At 34.7% G+C, this 18,869-nt stretch overlaps 1 protein-coding gene across 1 annotated transcript in view; it reads left to right on the forward strand.

The window, feature by feature from the left end:
- LOC136029574 (rhodopsin, GQ-coupled-like) overlaps positions 1-18,377 on the forward strand; it is a 254,215-nt gene extending 235,838 nt beyond the window's left edge. Inside the window, exons 6-7 of the mRNA XM_065708071.1 lie at positions 13,479-13,709; positions 14,964-18,377. Coding sequence (XP_065564143.1) covers positions 13,479-13,709; positions 14,964-15,155 — 423 coding nt within the window. The 3' untranslated portion in view covers positions 15,156-18,377. The remainder of the gene's footprint in view (positions 1-13,478; positions 13,710-14,963) is intronic.
- The last annotated feature ends 492 nt before the right edge of the window (positions 18,378-18,869 follow it).

The following is an 18,869-nucleotide window of genomic DNA, read 5'->3' on the forward strand; positions in this document are numbered from 1 at the left end:
GTGCAACAAAGAGCCCTGAATCCATCGGATACAAAGTTAACCGGTTTCTTTTCGCTTTGCAAATATGATTCTTTTGTAAAAAAAACTGCTGTATACTGAAGTGTCTTCGTATTACACGTGGAATACTAAGAATAAAGTATTTGAACGTCGAAAACAGGGTAAGTCAGTCGACGGCTAACCTACCATCTTCAAAGATACCACGATAGGAAGACTCTACACCTTTCACCCCAATCAACATGAATGATTCTTTCTACGCCTGCTTTTGGTGGATGTACCCGGTCCGACATCCTTTGAGTATTTGAGAACTGTAAACAGTACTATACATGACACTTACCGTAGTGCATGCCAAGCTCTGAATTTATTGGAGAATGACCAACAGTGGGATAACTGCATCAATGACGCGTGCGAAACGTCATCTCCAAGTCAAATTCGTGCATTGTTTGGCATCATTTTAACAACTTGCTCTCCATCAACTCCTACAGAGTTATGGGAAAAATATAAGTCAAAAATGTCCGAAGATATACTCTATCGAAAAAAGTTAGAGACGTCAGATATGACTTTTAATTTTACATCAGAAATTTATAACTACACTTTAGTTATTATAGAAGATTTGTGCGTACGTATGGCAAACAAACCGCTTCAGGATTTGGGAATGCCTTCACCTAACCGTATCGCTGCTGTTTCGACATGTGTAGAATTGGATCGTGAACAAAGTTACAGTACGAGTGATCTATTGTCGTATGTAAAAAATAACATTTCCAAGTTAACGTCGGAACAAAAAGACATTTATGATACGATAATGCATTGTGTCGATAACAACGTTGGAGAAATTTTCTTTTTGGATGCGCCAGGAGGTACTGGTAAAACGTTTGTGATAAAACTGATTCTGGCATCAATTCGATCAAAAAATGATATAGCGTTGGCAATTGCGTTGTCCGGAATAGCCACAACATTGCTGCCTGGTGGAAGAACTGCTCATTCCGCTTTGAAATTGCCTCTGAATTTGCATTCTACAGAAACTCTCACGTGCAATATTTCCAAATCATCTGGGATGGGTAAAGTATTGCAGCAATGCAAACTTATTATTTGGGATGAGTGCACAATGGCACACAAAAAATCACTCGAGGCTCTGGATCAATGCTTGAAAGATTTGCGATGGAAGTCGAAACCCTGTGGCAGCACATTAATATTGCTTGCGGGAGATTTCGGGCAAACTTTACCTATAATACCTAAATCAACTCCTGCAGACGAAATGAATGCTTACCTGAAAAATTCTAATTTATGGGCACACGTAAAAACATTAAAATTAACTACAAATATGCGTGTCCGATTGCAAAACGATGACTCTGGTCAAACATTTTCAGATCAGTTGCTGGCAATTGGAAACGGAAAGCTCACAGTAGACTCAATTTCAGGACGTATACAACTACCTGCTGATTTCTGTAATTTAGTGACGTCCAAAAATGAATTGATTGAAAAAGTATTTCCGAATATTCTAAGCAATTATAAAAATAATAAATGCCTAAGTGAAAGAGCGATTCTTGCACCCAAAAATATAGACGTCCACGAAATCAACAATATTGTTTTGACCAAGATTCGAAACCAGGCAGTCCTTTACAAGTCAGTCGACACAGTTTTGGAACCAAATGAATTGGTTAATTATCCATCTGAATTTTTAAATTCCGTGAATCTTTCAGGGTTTCCACCACACGTGCTACAACTAAAAATAGGCGTACCAATAATACTTTTAAGAAATATCAACCCACCAAAGTATTGCAATGGCACACGACTTGGCGTAAAAAAACAATGGAAAACCTAATAGAGGCCACAATCTTGACAGGGCCTTTTGAGGGTGAGGCTGTTCTTATTCCTCGCATTCCCATTATTCCAACGGATCTGCCTTTTCAATTTAAAAGATTGCAATTCCCAATTCGATTAGTATTTGCAATCACCATTAACGAAGCTCAAGGTCAATCATCAGAAAAATATGATATAGATCTTAATACTGATTGTTTTTCCCATGGACAATTGTACGTTACATGTTCGAGGGTCGGTAAACCTGACAATCTATTTATATGCAGTGACAATTGGACAGCTAAGAATGTTGTATATTCGCAAGTTTTACGCAGTTAATTTGTATTGTATCTATCTATCTATCTATCTGTATAAAAACGAGTTGTGTAATAGTCGAGTCGAGTTGCCTAAATAAACCAGAAATACAGCTTAATTGGAGACGCTATGACCGAAACAAAAAGAACCAATCGGAATCAAAATGAACTGCATTAAGTGGAACAGGAATACCATTTATACTTGGAATGAGAGAATAAAACCTCCAAAAAATATGAATCACTTTAGGAGCAGACTGAAGAAACACGAAATGGATATTTGCATCAAGGTAGTAAGAAACTTAGAGACTCGGAAGTTTTACACCAATATTAAAAAGATTTTGGGTTTAAAATATAATTTAAGCTCAATTCATCGGGCGAGACGTTAGGGATTTGATTCGTATTCAAGCGAATTGTCTGCCAGTAAAATAAATAGAAAAGGGTCTTATAAAATAAGGATGGTGGTAGACGCAAACTATACTTGCCCCAGATGTAATTTAGAATACAAGGGCATAGGCGAAATCATTCCATAGTGTCATTATCTTACTTGTTTAAATGGCAGTTTCTTTGAGGCTCATACCCTTGAATTTCTTGGGATGCTGCAGACTAATGTTTGTGTTATTTATCTTGTCATTGGTCTAATTAATTAGGGCACTGATTAATAATAAATAGTCCATATTGGTTAATAATAAACTTATACTATTTTTATATAATAGCTTTATAACTTACGCTGCATATGGACTGTCGATACTGACCTGCCCTGTTCGTTTTTTTTTCTTTTTGTGTAAGAAACCTAAACTAAATTCCTAATCACTACAGCTCAAAACTTTCTGCTGGACTTGGGCTCACCACTCAATTATCACTTCTTGGCTACACTGACTGATCTACACTCCCCTCACACCCTCATGATACCGGGGTTTTTATTTTCATCCGTACCTCAGGGTCAGCACAAGTTTTTATGGCACTTGGTATTAACCAAGTGACATATAGCAATCGCCAATTCTGTCTGTCTGTCCGTCTGTCGGTCCCGGTTTTGCTACTTTAGGCACTTCCAAAAAATGGCCATCTTGAAATTTCAATCAGATGCATTTTGGGAAAATACGAGGTGCGGGGGGGAGAGGGTATCCACCTTCTGATCACTCTGAATCTTTAAAAAGGCAGTAGAATATCTGATGTCCAGTCAAATGAGCCCATTCTGGAGTTTTTACGATCACCCTTTTTATATATACCTTATATGCCCCCAAGGCATAATTTATAACCCTTGCCCTGAGGTTTGTGAAAGGGGAGAGGGGTCGTCTTCAAAGACAAACTTTCCAGACCTTTCAATTCTGTTGAACAAAATGGCTATCTCAAAATTTTGATTTGATGTGTTTGGGGAAATTGTGGACGTGGGAGGGGGTTAGTTGCCCTCCAATCACTTTTGACTATTAAAAAGAGTCCTAGCCCTTTCAGTTTTCAATCGAATGAGCTCTTTTTGAAATTTCTACGACAACAAATTTCCATCTCAAAATTTCCATCAGAAGCATATCAGGAAAATACGAGGCCCTAAAACTACCCCTCAAACACTCTGAATACCAAAAATGGCCCTAAAAATTCTGATTGGCAATCCAATTAGTCCTCTCCAAAATTTATACGGTCACCCTCTCCATATAAACCATAAACGCCCTAGGGCATAACTTACAACCCTTGCCCTGAGGGCTGTGGGGCGTTATCATCCTTTAAGACATAATTTCCGAATGTTTATATTATATTGAACAAAACGGCTATCTTAAAACTTCGATTGAATTGTTTTGGGGTAATACTGGGCTTGGCATGGGGATTAGACTATGAAAAAGATCACTAGCACTTTCAATTTCCAATCGAATGAGCCTTTTTCGAAGTTTCTACGACAACACCTCCGATACGAAATGCCCTGGTCTAAAAAAAAGTATATCAATAAATGATACATTGTGCCTACATCGCTCACTACTACTACCACTGCCACTACTACTACTACTACTACTACTGCTACTACTAATATCAGAGTTGATACTGCTACTGCTACTACTGTTACCACTGCTGCTGCTACTACTGCAGAGTGGGTATTAAGACGAAAATTTTAGTGAATTTTGAGAGGGTGTTGAACTAAATCAAATAAACTATTTGGATGTAGGTTGTCAAAAGGACGTATCAGCAATGTCCCAGAAACTGCTTTGGATCGTATGAGGGAGGGTATGTTGAGGGAGGTGAAACATAAAGCGGTATATGCATACTGCTACTAATGCTACTACTGTTATGACTACTACTGTGGCTGATGGTATTAAGTAGAACTACTTTGGTCCTGGCTGAGCTTTCAGGGAAAGTTCAGGGGATGTTGGACTACAATAAAACGCATTATGTATGTGCAAGCCGTCAAAAGGGTGTATCAGTAAAATGTAACCAACGGCTAGAGCATTAAGATGAAACTGACCAAATGTTAACATAGCCAAAGACACTCTGTGGATATAGTTACTTCTACGTGCCCTTATGACTAAATCTACTACTGAGGTCAATGGTATCAAAGTAAAACTTTTGGGGAATGTTAAGTGGGATTTTGAATTAAATTAAAACACATTATGTGCATGCAGGGTGTCATAAAGGGCATGCAAGCAACATCTTAGGAACATCTTTTAGAGCATTAAAGCTGTTAAAGGTATGGAGGCGAAAATTATAATGGATATTGAGGGGACATTTAAATGAAAATGAAACACGCTATGTGCAAGACGCTTGTTAAAAGAGCATATCAGAAATATATTAGGAATGGATTCGACTATTAAGTTGAAATTTACAGGGTATGTTGTGTGGGGATGAAGAACTAACCAAAGGCAACATTCGCATGCTACTTTTTATTGCTAGTACTACTACTACTGTTACTATGGCTACAGCTACTGCTACTACTAGTACTAAAGCTAAGAGTATGAAGTTGAAACTCTCAAGGAATGTTGGGAGAGAAATTGAACTAAATCAAAACATACTCTTTGTATACAGGTGGTCAAAGGAGCGTATCAACGATATCCAAGGAATGGACTAGGGTGTTAAGTTTAAATTTTCAGGCTATTCTAAGGGGATGTTGAAGCAACAAAAGGCTCTATGTGCATACTACTACTACTGCTACTACTAGTACAGCTGCCACTGCTACTACTACTGCTACTACACCTACTACTACAGCTGCTACTACTACTACTACTGTGACTACTACTGCTATTACTACTACTACTACTACTACTACTACTACTACTACTACTAGTACTACTACTACTACTACTACTACTTTTTACTACTACAGCAACTGGATCTAGGGATATTACGGCAAAGTTTCCATGGAATGTTGAGGAGGATGTTGAACTAAATTTACACACACCATGTCGATGCAAGTTATTAAAAAAGTGTAACAACTATAACCCAGGAATAGCTTAAAGTATTAAATTGAATCTGTCAGTGTGTGTTGAGGGAGATATTGAACTATCAAAAAGGTAATAAAGACATTCTACTACTACTACGTATATTTAGACAATCTACTACTGCAAATGTAGACAAATGTAGAAATGTTGTGTAGAACTTACAAGGGCGATCGTGAATTAAACTGAAACACACTATGTGTATGCAAGCTGTCAAATATGTGTATCAGCATTATCTTAATTAGCCTTATTACTAAAGCTAATGGTTTTAGTATGGAATTTTCTAGACTGTTGAGGGGGATGTTGGACTGAATCAAAACACACCTTATGCATGCAGGCTATCAAAAGGGCATATCAGCAATATATTAGGAACGACTTAAAATATTAAGATGAGACTATCATGGTATGAGGAGGGGAATGTTGAATAAGACCGAAAAGGACCAATGTGAATAATATTACTGCTACTACTAATAATACTACTGCTACCACTAATAATTTTCCCACTGCTTCTACTATCACTTTTGCTGCTAAGACTGCTACTATTGTCAATACTAAGGTAATATTGAAATATTTATGGAATGGTGAAAACGGCGGAGAAGTGAATCAAAACAAATTATGTACATGCTGGTTGTCAAAGGGGTGTATTAGCAATGTAACAGCAACACCTTAGGGTTTAAGGCTGAAACTTTCAGAGCTAACTATATTGCTGCTACTTCTACTTCTACTGCTATTACTGCTGCTATTGAACTAATCCAAAATAGTTCAGCCACATCCAGGCTGTCAAAATATACATAGAAAGAAATTGTAGATGAAAAGTGTGAGAAAATAAAGATATATTAAGTTTTATGTTTCAGGAAAAGCTGAGGAGGTGTTAAACTAAATCAAAATATTTTATATAAATCTAGATTGTCAAAAGGGGTATACTGATATAAATTGCTGAATTTTTTTTTATTTAAATCCAGATTTCCGAAAGGGGTGTACTATTAAAAACTGCTGGAATGCTTATCCAACATATGGGCAGTAGGTAGGTAAGTTTTATTTTATCCACAATACAAACATAAATAAAAAATGACAACACTAATAAATTATTGCAGCAAAAAGAAAGTCCTAAGGACTTGTGCTGCAATTTCATATTATGATTTACATCTTATAAATAAATATCTAAACATGACGTCTCATGATTAACCACCTAGCCTATCTTATATATAAAAAATAACAACACATACACATGAACAAAATACAACAAAATAATCATATTAAATATCATTTACCTGTATTCAGCCCCCACCCCACATCAATAAACGGCAAAAAAAAGACATCAAAAACCTTCTGCCCTTCAAAACCTATTACTTAAACAAAATATTTTCTATTTATTTTTAAACCCATATAAAGTGACAGACTCCCTGATGCCAGCCGGCAAACTATTCCAAACATAAGGCCCCAGACTACAAACCACATATGATGATCGAACTGTTTTTCTTTGTTCATGGCTTAAAAGTTGTGAATTTCTTGTATTATAATTATGGTACTCCTGATTCATGGAAAAATAATACTGAAAATACTCAGGGTATATATGTTTCATGCTCTTGAACACAAAAATTGATGCCTGGTAGTCACGAATCTGACCAACATTTAAAACATTACACCGGGAAAAGCTAGCAGTAGTTTTGGATTCAACCTGCTCTTTTATGTCCGCAATCAATCGAATGCTTTTATTTTGCAAAATCTGGATCCTTTTGTAATTAGAGAAGAAATTGCCATCCCAATGAACACAACCATAATCTATATAAGGATGAATAAGGGAAAAATAAATGATTTTTAAAATATTGAACGGAAAAGTTTTTTTTTACACGTCTCAAAATTCTTAGACCCCTAGCCATTTTAGCACCAATAACACTACAATGCTTTTTCCAACTAATATTATTATCTAAATAAACCCCCAAATACCTAATTTCAAAAACTTGTTTAATGGGTAAATGTCCAAAAAAAATGTTATTATTATCATTAAGTAACCTACCTGTTCTACTAAATATAATGTAATTTGTTTTAGATGCATTAACTGCTAGGGAACTACCTACTGTAAAACTGCGCAAACGTTCAAGTGCCAAATCAGCCTTATGTGCAATTACTGTTATCGCAGTGTCGTCCACGAAAGAGGTCAGCGCTTCAACTCCAACATGTGAAGCCAACGAATTAACATAAATAAGATAAAGTAGAGGTCCCAGCACGGAACCTTGAGGCACTCCACACTTAACACCGAACTCTCTGCTTGATATATCTGATAAAGCAACTTTGATAGTCCGGCCATGCAAATACGATGAAAACCACTTTACACAAGTACTACCTAACCCAAGCCCACTTAGTCTACTAAGAAGAGTATTAAAATCAACAGTGTCAAAAGCCTTACGGAAATCTACAAAAACAGTTAAAGGAACCATATTATTTTCAAACGCATTATCAACAAAACTTAAAAGATGGTGTACTGCATGACTAGTGGAGTGTTTACTTCTGAAACCAAACTGTCCATTATACAAAAAATTCTTCGAATCCAAAAAATCATACAATCGTTTATAAATAACTTTTTCATAAATTTTACTAAATAAAGGTAAAATGGAAATTTGCACGGTGTTTCCCCTTCTACTAATATGGGCATGAACATGACCGATTGTATCAATGTAAGCATGGTGTTACCACGTAACACCATAACACGTTTGCAACAACGTAGGCATGAGGATGACCCCTTGTACATATGTAGACACAGGCATAGTGTTACCGTTTGTACCAACTTAGACACGATGACCGCTTGTATCAACATAGGCATGGTGTTACCGCTTTTACTAACGTAGGCATGAGGATGACCCTTTGTAAGAACGTAGGTATGAGGATAGACGCTTGTATCAATATAAGCATGGCGTGACCGCTTGTATCTGTGTAGACATGTATCGACCTTTCGTAATCAATAAAAAAAAGTGACAAAACCAAACTATCTGTGTAGGCCCTAGGGTTTGAACCATCAGATCTGTGTAAGCCCTGGGGTGAGCACCAAAGGACAGATACAGGCCTTAGGCAGGCATCAGATGACAGATAGAGCAAAAAATATACGTAACTTAAGAATTAACTTACGTAACAAACTTTTATATTCTTATATTTTTTATTATGTATATAAGGGGGGTTGTACCCTCGTTAATACCTCACTCTTTACACTAAATCTTAAGCTTTGTCCTAATTCTTTAAGAATGACCCGTGAATCAGAAAGGCCGTAGAATAAATAGTTGAAATTACTAAAAATACTTTAGCATAAAGAGCGAGGTATTTATCTCCTCCTAAATACCTCGCTCTTTATGCTAAAGTATTTTTAGAACCCCTCATATGTGTAATAATCTCTGTTCGTTTTAAGTTTCAATGCTACTCCTTCCTTTCATTTGAAAAAACGTTTTCATGTTTATTTTTCATTGTTTTCTTATAATAATGCTAGAAAATCATGCACCCTTTTCCTTGAATTTTTCTTCCCCCATGACAGATTCCTCCAAGGAAAGATCCTCAAACATAGCCCCCACCCCTCAGCCCCACCCCCCAAACAAAATAAAATCCCCCTGAAAACGTCTGTACACTTCCCAATAACCATTACTATATGTAAACACTGGTCAAAGTTTTTAACTTGCAGCCCCTCCCCCAGGGATTGTGGGGGAGTAAATCATCCCCAAATACATAGTTATTATGGTTTTCGACTATGCTGAACAAAATGGATATCTCAAACTTTTGATCCGTTGACTTTGGGAAAAAATGAGCGTGGGCGGGGGCCTAGATGCCCTCAAATTTTTTTGGTCACTTAAAAAGGGCACTAGAACTTTTCATTTCCGGTAGAATGAGCCCTCTTACGACATTATAGGACCACTTGGTCGATACGATGACCCCTGGGAAAAAGAAAAAAAACAAACAAATAAACACGCACCCGTGATTTGTCTTCTTGCAAAAAATACAAAATTCCACATTTTTTACGACAGAAGCTTGAAACTTCTGCTGTAGGGTTCTCTGATACGCTGAATCTGATGGTGTGATTTTCGTTAAGATTCTTTTAGGTGGTGTTTCCCCCTATTTTCATAAATATGGCAAATTTTCTCAGGCTCGTAACTTTTGATGTAGCTATTTGAGTAGCAAGACTAAACTTAATGAAACTTATATATTTAAAATCAGCATTAAAATGCGATTCTTTTGATGTAGCTATTGATATCAAAATTCAATTTTTTAGAGTTTTGGTTACTATTGAGCCGGGTCGCTCCTTACTACAGTTCGTTACCACGAACTGTTTGATCTCATGCAGCCGTCATTTCGCTTTGCGACAACATCTAGGCTAGATGTCAGAAATATCAGAAACCAAAAAAAGAGACTGCAAATGCACAAGGGTATAAGGGCGTGTTTCTTTTTTATAGTTTGCCTCTACCTCCATGGCAAATTTCTTTAGTTTAATGTTCAAAATTGATTTTGTTGGAATTCTATAAAATATCGATGCTTTGTATATTAAACCCTCACAAAACTCTTACTAAACCTTACTAAAACTACTAAACATTTGGTAAGTTCCCAAACGATATTTTTCAAACAGTTCGTGGTAACGAACTGTAGTAAGGAGTGACCCGGCTCAATAGTAAACGAAACTCTAAAAAATGGAATTTTGATACCAGTAGTTACATCAAAAGAATTGCATTTTAATTCTGATTTTAAATATATAAGTTTCATCAAGATTACTCTTACCCATCAAAAGTTACGAGCCTGAGAAAATTTACCTCATTTTAGAAAATAGGGGAAAACATCCCTTGAGCGACCCGGCTCAATAGTAAACGAAACTCTAAAAAACAGAATTTTGATGCTAAAATATACATCAAAAGAATCGGATTTTCATGCTAATTTTAAATATATTTATTTCATCAACTTTAGTCTTTGTCAACAAAATTTACGAGCCTAAGAAAATTTGCTTTATTTTGGAAAATAGGGGGAAACACCCCGTAAAAGTCATAGAATCTTAATGAAAATCACACCATCGCATTAGGCATATCAGAAAACCCTACAGAAAAAATTTCAAGCTCCTATCTACAAAAATGTGGAATTTCGTATTTTTTGCCAGAAGACAAATCACGGGTGCGTGTTTATTTTTTTTTCCAGGGGTCATCGTATCGACCAAGTGGTCCTAGAATGTCGCAAGAGGGTCCATTCTAACGGAAATGAAAAGTTCTAGTGCCCTTTTAAGTGACCAAAAAATTGGAGGGCATCTAGGCCCCCTCCCACGCTCATTTTTTCCCAAAGTCAACGGATCAAAATTTTGAGATAGCCATTTTGTTCCGCATAGTCAAATACCATAATAACTATGTCTTTGGGAATGACTTACGCCCCCACAGTCCCTGGGGGAGGGGCTGCAAGTTACAAACTTTGGCCAGTGTTTACATATAATAATCGTTATTAGGAAGTGTAGAGACGTTTTCAGGGGGATTTTTTTAGTTTTGGGGATGGGGCTGAGGGGAGGGGGCTACATGGGTAAATCTTTCCTTGGAGAAATTTTTCATGGGGGAAGAGAAATTCAATGAAAGGGCGCAGGATTTTCTAAAACTACTATAAAAAAAACAAAGAAAAAATGAACATGAAAAAGTTTTTTCAATTAAGGAGGAAGTAAGGAGTAGCATTGAAGCTTAAAACGAACAGAGATTATTACGCATATGAGGGGCTCTAAATATAATTTAGCATAAATAGCGAGGTATTTATGAGGAGATAAAAACCTCACTTTTTATGATAAAGTAATTTTAGTAATTTCAACTATTTACTCTACGGCCTTTCTGATTCAAGGGTCATTCTTAAAGAATTGAGACAAAACTTACGATTTAGTGTAAAGAGCGAGGCATTAACGAGGGTATAAACCCCCTTATACACATAATAAAAAATATAAGAATATAAAAGTTTGTTACGTAAGTTAATTCTTAAGTTACGTATATTTTTTGCTGATAGAAACGTTAGTTAAAAATTAAAATTTATAGTTGCCTTTTCATGTAACCGAAAAATTGGAGGGCAACTAGGCCTTCTTCCCCACCCCTTATTTCTCAAGATCGTCTGATCAAAACTAAGAGAATTCCATTTAGCCAAAAAAGAATTAATATGCAAATTTCATTTTAATAATCTGTTAATCTGATTCAATACAAAAAATTCAATAAGATTGGACAAGTCCTATGGTGGAGAGGCAAAATAAAACATGCATTAATTGAAAAACGTTCAGAAATTAAATGAAAAAACTAGTTTTTTTAACTGTAAGTAAGGAGCGACATTAAAACTTAAGACGAACAGAAATTACTCCGTATATGAAATGGGTTGTCCCCTCTTCAACGCCTCGCTCTTTACGCTAAAGCTTTTAATTGTTTTAAAAAGTAGAATTGTGGCAAAGAGTCAAACTTTAGCGTAAAGAGCGAGACGTTGAAGAGGGGACAACCCATTTCATATACGAAGTAATTTCTGTTCGTTTTAAGTTTTAATGTCGCTCCTTACTTACAGTTAAAAAACTAGTTTTTTCATTTAATTTACAACAGCATCCAATTTCGTTCAAGTCAATATTCATTTGCTGAAATAAAACATATTATCTGAGTAGTTGAAAAACATAGTCGTTTAAAAATCCCACAAACAGACTTTTAGGTCGATCAGCAAAGCGAAGTTTTTAAAATGTAACATTAATTAAATTTATTAAATAAAACAAGATTTATTCATAAAGAAAAAGCAGAAAAAACTATATGGCACAAATTCCCACAAAGGCTCATAAGCTCGTAAAGAAATAGGAAGATACTTGGAATTTAAGAATCCAAGAACACTTGGAATTTAAATTATTTAAATACAAGTTCATTTGCTGAAATAAAATATTTTATCCAAGTAGATGAAAAACACAGCCATTTCAAAATACCAAAACAGGTTTTTTCAAGCCTTAAAATGAAACATTAACTTAATTTATTAAACAAAATCAGATTCATTATTAAAGGACTAAGAGAAAATAAACATATGACACTAATTCTCATAAAGGCCCAAAATTTTGTAAAGAAAGGGGAAGACACATACTTAAATTAAACACTTGCACATAATACCGAAACATAATACCGAAACATTCAAAATACCAAAACAGGTTTTTTCAGGCCGGCTAGGAAAACGAAGTTTTAAAAATGAAACATTAATTTAATCTCTTAAATAAAATCAGATTCATTAATAAAAGACAAAGAGGAAATAAGCACATGACACTAATTCTCACAAAGGCGCAAAAGCTAGTAAAGAAAGCGGAAGACACATACTTAAATTAAACACTTGCACATAATATATGTTATTTAAACACAAATTAACTTGCTGAAACAGAATATTTTAATGTCCGAGTTGTTTAAATACACATCCGTTTAAAAATTCCACAAACGGGATATTTTAAACTACGATCAGGAAATAAAATTGAAGAAATAATTTAATTTGTTAAAATAAGAGTTATTCATAAATGCCTACGCAGAAAATAAATACATGGCACTAAATGATATAGGAATCCACAAAGTTTCAAAACCTTGTAAAGAAAGGGGAAGACACGTGCCTCATTTAAGCAATTGCTCGTGATATTGCCATAGATACAAAGGAAAATTATGTCTGGAAATGAAAAATTAATTTAACTTATTAAATATAAGATTTATTCATAAGGCACTAAGCAGGAAAAAATTAAATAGCACTAATCCCCAAAAAGCCTCAAAAACTTGTAAAAGAAGGGGAAGACACACGCTTCATTTGAAAACTTACTAGTTTGATTGCCATAACTATTAGGGACTGACTTAAAAAAAGCGGTTTCACCCTTTTTTCTCATCAATGTATTTGTCATCGTCAGCCATTTTATGTAAGAAAAATAATGTAGCTAAACTGTAGCTAATAATGCAGCGAAACTTTAAATTATATGATTTTATCATTTTAGAAAACAAATCTTCACCGCTCAAAATTGCAAACAAGAATAACAGTGATGATAGGACTTATGGTGGCTTCATTTCTTTTCACGTGGTCTCCCTACGCCATTGTAGCTCTATTGGAGACGTTCGGTAATGGAAGCCACCTACAGCTTTATCCATCTTTAGTTACTGTCCCGTCGCTTTTTGCTAAGAGTTCTGGTTTGCTTAACCCGTTCATTTATGGATGTTTAAATACACAGGTAGGGACAATTTTGATTTTTTAATTTCTTTTGTTTTGTGTTTTTTTTATAGATAGGAGGAGAGAAATTGAAATTTACACTAAAATCTTCGTCTGTAAAAGAAAAGAAGGAAGAAGGTCTACTGCAAAGACCCAGTGAAAGGTACCTTTTTATGTGGTCCCAGATTCCATGGTAATCTTTTATGGTCCTTGCGTGCTCATCTTTGTTACCATGCCCTTTTTGATATTATAATGTTTTTTTTGTATTTTATTGCTTGCATTTCGATACCCCGTTGTTTGCAATCCTTAAAAAAACACATATAAATCGATCAATAGGAAATAAATTTTTTTTTTTTTTTCTTTACTTGCGTCTATTACAAGTCAATTTTGGATATTCTGGTTACATCTGATTTCTTCAAGCATAACTAAGTATTTTTCCTTAAAGTCCCTTCTGTTACACTTTGAATCATTTATAGTCTTTGTTCCCATGTATGACAATATTTATTGTTTCTATTCAAAGCTGTTTCGGATTGTTCTTCCATTTTGTGTTATTTGGCAGTTTCACGTTTGGATGAATTCATAGTTCTTTCTTTTAATTTTCCAACATTAAAAAAATTTTAAACGTCCAAAAAACTGAGGATTAGATTAGATTTTTATTGTTTCGCCTATGGGTTTTAAATATTTGTGATTCAGTTAGGCATTGGGTGAGTTTTGCATGTGAGTTTTGGTAAAATTTTGTCCCTTGCTAAGATTTAAGCATTTTGTTTGTTTATCTGTGCTCGTTGAACGGAGATTATCTGACATTGTTTTTAATTGTTCATTTTATTCTATAATTTAATTTTATAAATACTACATTTATCTAACAGTTTTTCCCTATCAAGGCTGCAGTATAAAAAGATAAACCTTAAAAATAAACACTGAGATAAAAAAGACTCCTCCTCAAGCCATGATGAAAAGGTGGCTGAATAAAAAAAAATCCGATATTGAATGGAAAATCAGATTCTTAATTCGGAGTTTATTTTGTATAAGGATTTTTTTTAAGCTGATCACTTTCCAGGCAAGGTACTCTCAGAGATTCAATTTGATAGTAAAATGTGATTTTACGAAAAATACTAAAGGTCACTTCTTTTCTTCGCTGCGTTTTTTCGTTTACTTATGCTTGGTCATTGTGGTTCCAGAAATTATTTTACTCAGGATAATATAATGTCATTTACAACCTTAATGCATGGAATGTATTGGCATATATGCAGAGATGTATTCATTTGAATTTATGCAGTTTCAGATGGCTTGGAGGAAAATACTAGGACTCGAACAAATTCACCAGCCAGTCACCAGCAAGATAGATATGAGTATACCCAATTGCCGGGAAGCGAACTCTCGGCAAATCAGTTCTGTCGACGGAAAACTGGATGAAAGCACAAATGTGAACTTAGATATGATTGTATTTCGTGAAGTTAACATCTTGTAATCTTCGAAGTACAAAATAGAAAATTAGTGCAATTTACTAGTAAGAATCTGATTGACTTTTCTTATTAAATGAATATTTTAACCCCCTCCCACCACTTGCAATTTATCTCTTACTGCGTTGTCTATATAATATAGAAGGTTTCAAGTGAATATTCAAGTGAATTGACATCATTGTACTATATTTTCGTTATACGAATATATATATTTAAGTAAGGGGGCCTTTGTGAAAGTGCCCCCTACCTCTCGACTAAAATGTTCAAGTTTTACATGATTCAACCTACAATTCCTCATATTCCCATATAACAACATATAATATGTTGATTTTAGTCCTGTTAAGACTCTGCGCCCGCCCCTCTTTTCTGGAAAGGATGGTATCTCCGTATCTGTACCCTTATTCCCTTATTCTGAACCCTTGTTCAGTGGAACTTTTATTATTCGGCAAGGAGCATCTAAGTGACCCTAAAAGCTTCTTAGCAGTTTTTTTAAGCAGCAATAATAACAAAAGACCTAATAAAAATACTTCTTGTATTATTCCTTTCAATTTTCACTAAACATGATCATTCTTATTATAGTCAATCGTTTCTACAATTTTAACTCAATTATAAAATCTGGTAACTCAATCGCTTAAGCGCCAGCATAGAAATTTGTTCAGATTTGTAGTTAAAATTTTAATTTTATTCATGAGAAATTATTTCGTAAATAATTCTATGTAATAAATAGTAAATTTATGTACTTACTTTTTTGTTCCTATTGAAGAGTTGGTTCTTATGTTCATTACACCTGACAATCATGGGTTCATCTATCCGCCGGAGAACTATTATTCTATAACAATGCTGCATTGAATTGAGTCTTTCATATTTTAAGTCAAGTTCTAAGCTTAACGTTAGAGATGGCATAGGACTAGCAAGACCGACTATTTTAGATTGAATTTAAGCTTTAATTTTGGTAAATTAAAAAATCTTATGTTGCAAAGCATAAATTTTGCAGTAAAATTAACAAGAATTTTTTCTGTTTTCGGACTTAATTTAGCGAGTATTTGTTTGAAAATTAAGGATGTTTTAGGAGTTAAAATACAGCACAAACAAATCAGCTATCGAAAGCTCAACCTTCTCAATAATTGCATGAAATAGCAAACTAGATACAATGCATTTTGAAAAAAAAATCAAATTGATATGCATATTCTCAACCAAGTAAGAAGTGGATAACAAACGAAACCAATTGGTAAAGTATTTTAAATTAATTTTTTTTTCCCATGAATCTACGTTTGCCAAAAATGTCACATAAAACGTTTCCATTACTACAAACAATATTTGAAGTTCCAGAGACATCAAAATGAAAACATTTTTGTAACCTCTGGCCCCATCTGAGATTTATTCATTCCTGGAAAATAAGATTGTCTGCTCTTTTTATTCCAATTAAACCAAGGCATCGTGAAAGGGTACAATTCAATCGAAAAAAATTTCACAGAATGTGTTTTGGATAACTGATACCTTGACAAAATTTTTGCATTAGCTCTATCTGAAGAAAAATGCTATTTGATTTTCCCCTATTTTTTTATGAATATATTATTTATAATCAAGGTATTTTCTTATAGGCATTAATTGTGATGACCAATATCTAATTTTTGCTGACAAACAGCTGAAAAATGACCGCACTTTGTCTCACTACAACACTCTAGTACACATCCCTTGAACGGTTCACTCTGACATACCCCAGTAAGGCCATAAAAAAATTAGAATAAGCTTACTCTCCTTCACTAAGCTCAATGGGTAGCAATTATTATTCTTTTTTAACTATGCTGTTTATATCCAAACAACTCAGTTGAACTTCGCCTGTCAATCTGTGTTTATCTGAAATTAGCAGCGTTTGTTTTCTAATTGAAAATCGAAATCCTTTGGGATTAACAGACAGATTGTGCTCTGGATTACTAGAAAACCGGAAAATCAGGACACATTAACATACACATCGTGTAGATTAACTATTCGCGTTTTGTATTTTAAGCACCATTTTGCAACAATAAAATATTGTGCACGTCTCGAATCAAAAATATTCAAGAATAATAAAAGATCAGTGGTTATATTATACTGAGATTTTAAATCATTGAAGCCAAATAGTTTTATCTGACTTAGTTCACACACTTATTAGATTCGTTAGATTAAAAGTCATCAAACAGGGTTGAGATCGAGGGGCTTAGCGGATCGAACATCTCGTACATACTACTATTTTCCGATTTCTCAAACAGCTTAGAGAAGGGTACCAATGTACACGTCATCTAATTGTTTTCTCTCCAAGATAGCCATGGAAAAAAAAACTTCATGGAACCAAATTAAGAAAAATAGAATCACAGTGTACATTTTTAGAATAATTATTTTTAAATTTTCCCATTGAGATTTCCTAATTCCACAGTATACGAAGAAAGTTTCATCTTCTCCTTTTTTAAGTTTTAGGTTAACTCTGTTGCAAAATAGCAATTTATAGGCTTATTACGTTATCTCTTGTGTGGGACTTTTCAGTTTAGTTTGTTATATTCTAAGCAGCTATATGATTGCTCCTAAATCAAGGTTCTGACAGGAGTCTAGATTTGCTTCAACGGTCAGATTTCAGGGTCACGTCGGACAGAAATATCTTGATTTGAGTTAATCCATTAGTATCTGTTTTGCTTCTTTTTCGGACAAGATTTGAGAATTTTGGCTATTTGGCAGCAAAATAACTAGATAGAGTGAATAAACGTTTTTTCCGTTTTTTGGATATATAAAAATGTACCATTGGCAGGGTCGTTCCTAGGGCTAGTGGCAGCCGGAGCAAAATTAGTTAAGGCACCTCTCCTGACCTAAGTCCAAATAATAATCCAGGAGCCCCAGCTGTACCCCCCACCGGGGCACCCAAGGCGGTTTGCCCCGGTCACCCCCCTTCTTTGAACAGCCCTGACCATTGGCATACTATTTGTATGCTCATGTTATTCTTTAAACTATTATAAGCCTTTTAGACCCATAAAGACCATTATTAATTGAATATTTGCCCTTCAATCGTCCATCCCCTCCCACTGATTGCAATTCCTCTTAGTGGATTGCATGTATAGCATAGAAGGCTTAAGGATCAAGAGAACCAAGAGCATTTTATTATATTTACAACTTAGCTTTTAACTTTGTCTCTTGTTATGGGAGTTTTCTTTTTAGTCAGTCATATTCTAAGCAACTACATGATCACTTTTCCTAGTTAAATTAAAAGAAAAACCCCTTTTTTCAACTAAAAGTAAGGAGCAACATTAAAACTTAACGAACAGAAATTAGTACGTATATGGGGGAGTTCCTCCCTCGTCAATACCTCGCTTTTTGCGCTAAAGTATTTTAATATTTTCAAAAGAGCTATTTATTCTAATTAATTGGCTTTTGTGATTCAGGGGTCATTCTTAAAGAATTGAAACAAAAATTTTAACTTTAGCGTAAAGAGCGAGGTATTGACGAGGGAGAAAACCCGTCATTTATGCAATAATTTCTGTTCGTTTCAAGTTTTAATGTTGATCGTTATTTTCAGTTGAAAAAACTTGTTTTTATTTAATTTCTGATCATTTTTTAAATAATTCGGGAAAACCGGCACCTACTTTACATAAAAATTCTCTTCCCCATAAAAAATTCTCCATGGAAAGATCTTCCCACGTACTCCTCTCAGGCCGCCCCCCTTAGAAAAATCCCCCTGAAAACATCTATAAATTTCC

Source organism: Artemia franciscana, chromosome 7, assembly GCF_032884065.1.
Source record: "Artemia franciscana chromosome 7, ASM3288406v1, whole genome shotgun sequence".
NCBI lineage: Eukaryota > Metazoa > Arthropoda > Branchiopoda > Anostraca > Artemiidae > Artemia > Artemia franciscana.